At 39.6% G+C, this 8,151-nt stretch overlaps 1 protein-coding gene across 1 annotated transcript; it reads right to left on the reverse strand.

Annotated features, from left to right (window-relative positions):
- Window positions 1-1,215: 1,215 nt before the first annotated feature.
- On the reverse strand, window positions 1,216-6,889 carry CCNJ (cyclin J). Its single transcript, XM_010289566.1, has 5 exons — window positions 6,869-6,889; window positions 6,226-6,436; window positions 3,534-3,833; window positions 3,284-3,443; window positions 1,216-1,627 (listed from the first exon to the last, which is right to left on the reverse strand). The coding sequence occupies exons 1-5, from the start codon at window positions 6,887-6,889 to the stop codon at window positions 1,216-1,218; spliced, it is 1,104 nt and encodes a 367-aa protein (XP_010287868.1).
- Between the last annotated feature and the right edge of the window lie 1,262 nt (window positions 6,890-8,151).

An 8,151-nucleotide genomic window follows, 5' to 3' on the forward strand; every position in this document is an offset into this window, starting at 1 on the left:
AGCAGTTCATTCTGCAATATATTTTTGATCCACCCGTTTAGAAGAGTAAATCTCTGCATTTTCTTCTGGAACTCCCAAATAGTAGAAGAAAGAGTCACCCCACTATTACCTGAGAATTTCCCTCCACTATAAGCCTGACAGAACTGGATTTCTATAAGTGTAAAACTGTACTTTTATTGTACGAGTTTACTGTCAGTACAATTGGAGGATGCTTTCTGTTGGTTAATAATATATATGTGTTTTTGTGTGTGTGCATACACAGAGGAATCACAGCCACTGTAGTAGTACTGGTATAGTACAAGTTCAGCTGAAACTTTCTCTTCAGTTACTCAATAGCACACTGCTGGGCAGTAGCTCACATCTACATTCCGTGAACACGAACATATCCCCTTTGGTACTCTGCATATAGATGCCCTGAAGAAAAGCCACTCCATTTGCTATAGTCTTTCCCCTCTCTACCTTCCTCCCTCAAATTATACCCAATTAAGTGTACAAACCAGCAGCACAGAGTAACAAGTAGAAAATTCCCTGAGTTAGTATGAAAGAGTTACTTTAAACATAAAAAGGATAGGGAGGAGAAAAGAAGCAAAAACCTAGTGTCTATCCTGTGAGGTACAAAACTTAAAAACTAGCCAAAATACCAGTTAACTCAAATGCCTTAGCCTAAAGCAAATATCCAACACCAGTGCCGAAAAAGGGGCAAGAGTTAGCCAGATGAGATTTGTTTCTTCCTGTGGTCCCCATGTATTTGGAGAAGTCTGGCATTCAATGGATTCTTAAGTTTCAGTACATTTAAAGTAAGTGTTAATACTGTACGGTGGTATTACATAAATGTCTTCAAAATAATACTGCATATCTCCTTCATTAAAAGGTAGGTCTGTAGTTAGTCCACAGCTATTTTTCTTTTGACTAGTATTTCAAAGATGCGCATTAGAAGCACAGAGTATTCTGAGTGCCAGAGTAAGAACTTAATACCCCCAGGTATACACATTCTTTTTAGAGGGTGTTCTGTGTGCTTATTTTTTGCCGTCTGTATTTGAGCTATGGTACTGGTTGCCAATCCAGTTGCTTTTTTTCCTGGAAAGACACTTTGTTTTTTTAATTCAATTTGTTGCCCTCAAACTCATTTGAGGTTTAACAAAAAAAACCCAAAACAATTCCCCTCAACACAACTTCCCACCTCAAACAAACAAGCACAAAACCATTTTATACTTATCACCTCTCAAAGCAGGGAGTAATACAGGAATATCGTCCATTCACTTGGTAACTCCGGTTGTAGGAGACACTTATACATGGCTTCACTTCTAGCGGAACAGCTAGTGACATCGCCGCACCAGTCTGCATGTGGCCTCGAGCCTGAACACTAGACTGTAAGGCAGCAGGGCAAGTCTGAAGCGGGTAAGATGCTGTATGATTAGATGATACTATCTGTTGACAGTTTTGCTGCTGTGATGTCTGATGGTGATACTGTAATGAAGATTGATGAGCTTGGAGATACTGTGGTATGTGCTGTTGAGCATTAGCCTGCTGGGGAGTTGGAGCTGGGGTCTGAAATACAGTATGTTGGGCAGACTGAGTGTGTTGTCCTTTTTGCTTGTTTGCTTCCTTCACATCATTATCATGCGCACTAAAACAAATGGAGAAAACAGACTACATGAAAACAGATATTACAACAACTTAAACTCTTTTGGGTTAACTTTTAAGAGCATTCTAACAAATGGTCCAATTGTCTGAAAGCTTCCAAAGCTTAAGAAAGACAAAATCATTTTAGCCTACCCTTTAAAACCATCTAAGGTTTTAAAATTCATTTCTGTAGGATACAGTTTCTTCTCAGCATTTCACTTCATTTCCTAGCAATACAAAATGCAGATGAAAGCCAAGTAAATACAAATAATACAGCAGTATCTAAAATTACCAGTGCAATAAATAAGGTCTGCTAGTGTACTGCAATAAAATGCCAGATTACCAAAACATAAAATTAAAACTTACTTGCTGCTTCTAACTCATTTAAATTGGCTAATAGAATATAGGGTTTTTAAAGATGTACGTTACAGTACTTAAAGATTATATGTATATTTGATCCTGCTCTGGGGAGTGGAAATGCTTTGTTTTTCTTCCTCTCGCCTTTTTTCTAGCCTACCCAGTACTTAAGTTAGACAGTTTAGCTCACCTGAATTCCTTTTGATTTACATCTGTCTCAAATGTATTTAGACATATTCTTTCTCTTGCTCTTATGCTGAGGTTAAGCAGGTGCCACCTACACACTTCAGTCAGGCCTAAAATCATCTAAGTGTTTTCATACTGCCTATACAGGGCAGAACTCTTGAAGACAGCTGGGGTTCAACCCCTCACCAGTTTTACCTAAAAGACTGCCACCTGTTTATGGTGCACTGCAAAGATGACTAAAAGGCTTTGCCTCCCCACTGCCAAGTGTTCCAGAGCAACACCAAAAACACTTCTGCAACAGCGCTTGCAAGCTTTAGGTACTATTGCTTTCATTACACACATTAATAAAGCCAAAAGAGGCCATCGGGGTGATAATGTCACACTTATAAGGAAGATGTGATTCTTCCCGATATAGCTGTTCCTGTGCTTCTATGGAGCACAACTGTATTTTGATCTGGGCAAGAGCAAACTTCTGTAGCAGGAAACCAGTTATGGTGCGCATAGGTTTTGATCTTAAGGTTTAGAATAAAAGAACCGATTATGTAACATCCCCTTCCCAGTAAGGTTCACTTGGCATTTGTTGGCATTTTTATCTCATGTTAGCTGTATCTCTCCACTATAGTGCAAAAACAGATACAGCAAAAATGGATACAGCTTCCCGGTCATTTCCTCCCCCACAAAGCTGGCCACTCAAACAGTCTGCATGTTTGATCCATAATCTGTTTGGAGCCTCCCTTGAACTTCCAAGGCATAGAGCCTTCAGAGTAAGTAGGAGCTCCTATGGCTTTATTACTCTTCACTACCTCTTTTTCCTCTCCAAGCAGACTACAGAGATTGGGAACAAACTATTTAACAGATTCTCAAAGCGTGCCAAAAGATGTTCAGTGGAAACACAAGGCTGAGGTTTGTTTGTTGAAAGAACAGGAAAGAGGTTAGACCTGATAAGGTTTTCTTTTTTGGAGAGAACAAAATAGTTATTACCTAATAGTATTACCTAAGTATTTTTAGAATAGAAAAATTGAAATTCAAAAAGAAATTTACTTTCAGGGCTAACAGCAATTAAACATGCCAACAAACATGGAAATGGGTTTAAGAAAATCCGCTGTTGTTAACTTACATTAATAGTCGCTCAATACATGGCACTAGGAAATCCCAGGAGTATGCAGTAAGATGATGCAGTCGGGTAGGCCATGTTGGCGAGAGACGCAAGATAATCCTTGAAGATGCTACACACGCAGTAGCAACTAGAGAAGGGGCATAATTTAAAAATGCATGATCTAGAAAGAAGGAATAAGAAAAAGATTCATTAAGTTGGACATTGTCTATCAAGACAAGAAAGGAGTCATTACCTGAAATACATAACTCACCTTGCAGTGATACTTCCAGAAAGTAATCAGCATATTTTGCCATATATAACTTAGTCTTCTCTAAGCAAACCATTGGCCAGCCATCGTGAAGATCAGTCTCATGGACAGCAATAGAAAGATAATAGTCGATGAAATGAGCAGCAGTTGGGAGGCACAAATTCCACTGAAATGTCTCTAGCAACAACAGCTCCATATGAAGCAAATTCTGTTTTGTTAGTACCAAATTCATGTTAGTCATACAACCCAAGCTGTTCAACTGTTCAAGTTTGGGAACACTGTCTTCCTTTTCTTCAAATTTACCTTCAGGTGAACAGAAAGAGGAGGGGGGAAAAAAGGTTCAGCACAAGTGAACTATAAAACAGATTGTATCTAATGTCTGCGTTGGTCATGTTTCAATTTTACTATGTCAAAAAAGCTTGAGACTTTCCTGCAGATGCAAAGCTGAAATGGAAGATGTCATCAGAGACAAAAAGGGGTATGTATGGTAAAGGGCTAAATTTCAGTAGATAATGTCAAACACCATGTATGATATTGTTGCAGTGCCATGTTTCCTGTTGGTTTTCCCACCCTGGCACACAGAAGCCAGCTCTATTAGGACATCATTGGCACAGCATATGCAAGTTTTTGTCACAAAATTATCGTATAATGTGTCCTCATCATCAATGAAATACCACTGTGATGTGACTTGGCATACATAACCACAGCATTTGGCTTTAGTCACCCACCCGCCCCCACACACCCTTTTTGTTTCTAACACTCATTAGAGTATAGCTAGAGCTGTAGCCAATGTGGCTGCTTTTAATGCCTGTCATGGCAGGTGCATTTGTAGGTTTGATAGTTGATAAGCTGCTCCAGCATTTCAATCAAGTGGATTTCAGCAATACGTATGTGAAAACCCACACTGCCATATATACTGTCTCAACTTTAACACTGTTAGTAGCTTCAGCTTTTCTTGGACTTTAACTCGTCAGGCCTGTATGTTTTCAGCCTGAAGCAAAATTGTATATGTAGAAAACGCATTAATAAGAGAAACAAGTGTCACATTTCCATACAGTTTGCCATATGGTTGTGCTATTTCTATTTCATTGCAAATTCTTTCCATCTTACATTCTCTATTCAGTACTACATGATATGTTGTAAATGCACATTTTTAAAGAGTTTTAGAGGACTGATCATACTGAACGTTTGCTTTTTTTCAATAGTGGAAGTACTTATACAGGACTCAATCCAACACCAGTCCCAGACTGTTAGTTTTTGTTTCCCATACTCCAGTAATTACAGAAATAAAAGCTTCAGGAATCACATAATCATTTCTCTTATTACTTCTATAACCTTATCAGATATATTACAGTGTGATTTGTCTAACTTATTGCCACCGCTGATTAAACTGCTTATTTAAGCCATAGGGGGCAAAAGTTTAAAATAGCATTCTGGTTTGTGCTTTCCCAACCAATTTGTACACTGCTTCTCAGAAGAGTGAGTACACCAGGCTTTCGAAGCTCTACTTGCAGCTTGTTATGAAAGACAGCAAAGGTGATTTAAAAAAAAAAAAAATAATTCTCTTTAGAACATTAATTTCATTTGAAAGTCTGGAATTAATTCAAAGACAATCCATTTTTCTAAATGGATTACACTGGTTTCTGAGGCAAGGTTTTCATACTCAGCATCTCATCCCTTGCCAAGAGAAGATTACTGGCTGGTGGCATCCAGTCAAAGTTTACCCCCAGAAGAATCTGAAATAACCCTTTTCTCGTTTAACTGTTCTGATGAATAGCTGTGTTGGTAGAGACAAGGGATGCAATGAAAGGAAGCAGTATACCAAAAATAGCCAACACCTCAGTGCTCTGGTTTTCTAGCGAAGAGAGCCTTATTTGAGAAAATGAAAATAGATTCAGAGGAACAGATCAGCAGAAACTGAACCAAGTTAGTTCTGCTGCCAGGACCTGTTCCTCTGAATCTATTGGTTTAAGAACGAGTGCCAGGAGGTATTCCAGCAAACTACACCCATATCTCTTTGGGGACATCTGAAAGGGCTCCACAAATGTTGAAAGATTGCTATACACCACAAGAATCTAGCTGAGGTCAATATAAGCAGCACTGTTGATAAAGAGTGTTTGTAATCAATTCTGTCTTCAGAGTACTGTGCATTCACCAGCTTATTTCACCAGTATTACATTTTGTATGTGACAATACAGGATGTATGTTAGTACTAGCTTGCCTAAAGAACATTGCAATTTATGAAACCTGAAGTATTCCAGAACCACAAAGCACCACCAGCAGGGTACAGTACAGTCTACATACGGTTTATTTAATTTCTTCCTTTATCACAGGTATGCAAATTTCTCATTTCCACACTGGATCTACCTATTTTGAGATGTCCTCAGAAAGACAGTCTTTCTATTCCTACAATACAGCTCTGAAAGTTCACCTTAGAACAATTTGTTTCCAAGCATAAACATCATTTTTAATCACAGTTTGTTTTTTCTCCCCTCAGTTTCATCAGGTGCCAAGAGAAGTCAAAACAGGAGTCTAAAGAAAGGCTTTACCAATTGGGCCAAGCTGATATACACTAATATGCCTGTCTTTCATAACCACTTTGTTTCCCCTATCTGCTGTATCCCATCAAGACACACCTTGTATTTGGCAGTAGAACCTATATTGCTCTAGTTAAAGTTTGGTGCTACATACTTACTTGCTAAAAGTAAACAGGAAAGAGCAACCACATGCAGCTGCTGTATAGATATGTCATAACGATCCATAAAGAGGTCCAACAGATACACAGCTAGATGTCGTGCAGCAGGACAGAGTCTGAACCGATTGCTCACAATGGCAATCAGGTCTGCAAAGTATCTTCTCAGATGTAACTGGGGAGACTGGCCTTTGTAGGAGGGCAGCTTCAGCTCCTAGATGGACAGCAGCATGCAATTTTATTAAAATCATCATTTAGTTTGAATTGGTATCAGATTAATATAGCTGATATTCTCAAATTTATCATGGAATTTTCAAAGCATTTCTCCCCTCTTCCTTCTGTTCCCATTGTTTCAGCATCCCTTTTCACCAAACAAAATCCTGTAGTTGTATTACAGAAGAACAAAGAAATAAGTTGGTTCTGCACAACATTAGTATAATAATTTAAAATTTAACATCTTGTCATTGGGCAATTGGCTAAGGTGACTTTAGCTTTTACCATTCCTGTTGTATTACCTCTACTGCAAAGGCTGTACCTCCCAGCAGGGAAACAGCAAGGGTATGCGAGTACTCCTCAGCTGCTTCAATGCAAAGTCCAATAGCTTAACTCAACCCCCTCTGCTACAGCTCCATCTGAGCAATCAGACTTTGTACCGCAGTGTTTGCATGTTCCAATCCTGCCAGTTCTCCTGCGGGTGCCTCTAGAAGGACACCAACACCTAGCAGAAGGTAGCAACGTTAGGAAGAGGAATGGGGTGTGCATGTGTCAACGTTTGCTGCATGCATATGTTTAAACCCTGACTTAATCTGACCTCATTGAATGTTTCACTGACACCAATTACAGTGTGCTCTCAGGGATTTAGTTAAGCATACATAAACCTCACATGGTCTCAGATTTGGGGGGAACCCCACAAAAGAAAAGCCCTACCAACACCACAGATGAGAAAAATCTGTGGCATGATCTACTTTCAATACAAAATTTAGACTGGTAGAAAAAGCTTTCCCCAGGCTCCTGCCTGGTAGCTAATATCCCCTCCTGTATACAGCAGAACAGCAGGGCTGTCTTCAGTTATTATGAATAAATTTATGAGTTAAGATTGCGCAGCCCAGATTAAGTAGGATTTTGAGTACAATTACATTTCCAATGGGGTGGTCTGATGACATCAGGGTGGAATGGAGTCGCCCAAAATTTTCAAAGTTTTAAGGTCAATTCAAGGTTCTGAAACATGCTGTTGAAGTGAAAAAACCCAACAACCAAACAAACACCCCAACCATACCTACTAAGCTTTAGAATTCACCTTTCACAACACTAACATAGTTTTATTAATTGTAACTTTGGTAGCAAATAAATTACCCTGCCCTTCTCTTGCTTTCCTCCCACACCCCTGCAAACAAAAAAAGTTGCTTCAGGAGTCACACAGTCAGGAAGGATAATCCACTCGTCAAGTACTATCAGGCAGCAAAAGCACATTTTTAGTAGGTTCAGTCACTGTAAACTGATTTTCAGCTCTGGGCATAAGATGTGCTTTATTATGAAAGTAGCCCCAAAGAGCAACTTCGAGTCAGTCGAAGCAACTTGAAAGCAGTATTACCTAAACCCCCTACTCTTCTTACTGCACCTAGTGTCTGTTTCGTTGTTATTTGGGGGGTGGGGGGTTTTTTTGTTTGTTTGGTGGTTTTTGTTGTTGTTGAAATACCATCACAACACAATCTGCGGAGTTTAGACTTGGACCCACTTACACATCCAAAAAGAAGAACCAAGCGCACCGTGACCCCTTTGCCTTTTTGAAGTGCAGGGAGAGAACAGCCCGGGCAGTCAGATAAACTGTCAGGACTGAGGCCAGCCTGAGCATTAACTGAGGGGAAGACGCCGTGTTCCTCAAGCTTTAGAACAGCCAAACTCGGCCAAAACCCAGGCGGGCCGAGCCCG

This window comes from Phaethon lepturus, unplaced genomic scaffold (genome assembly GCF_000687285.1).
Source record: "Phaethon lepturus isolate BGI_N335 unplaced genomic scaffold, ASM68728v1 scaffold21846, whole genome shotgun sequence".
NCBI classification, from domain to species: Eukaryota; Metazoa; Chordata; class Aves; order Phaethontiformes; family Phaethontidae; genus Phaethon; species Phaethon lepturus.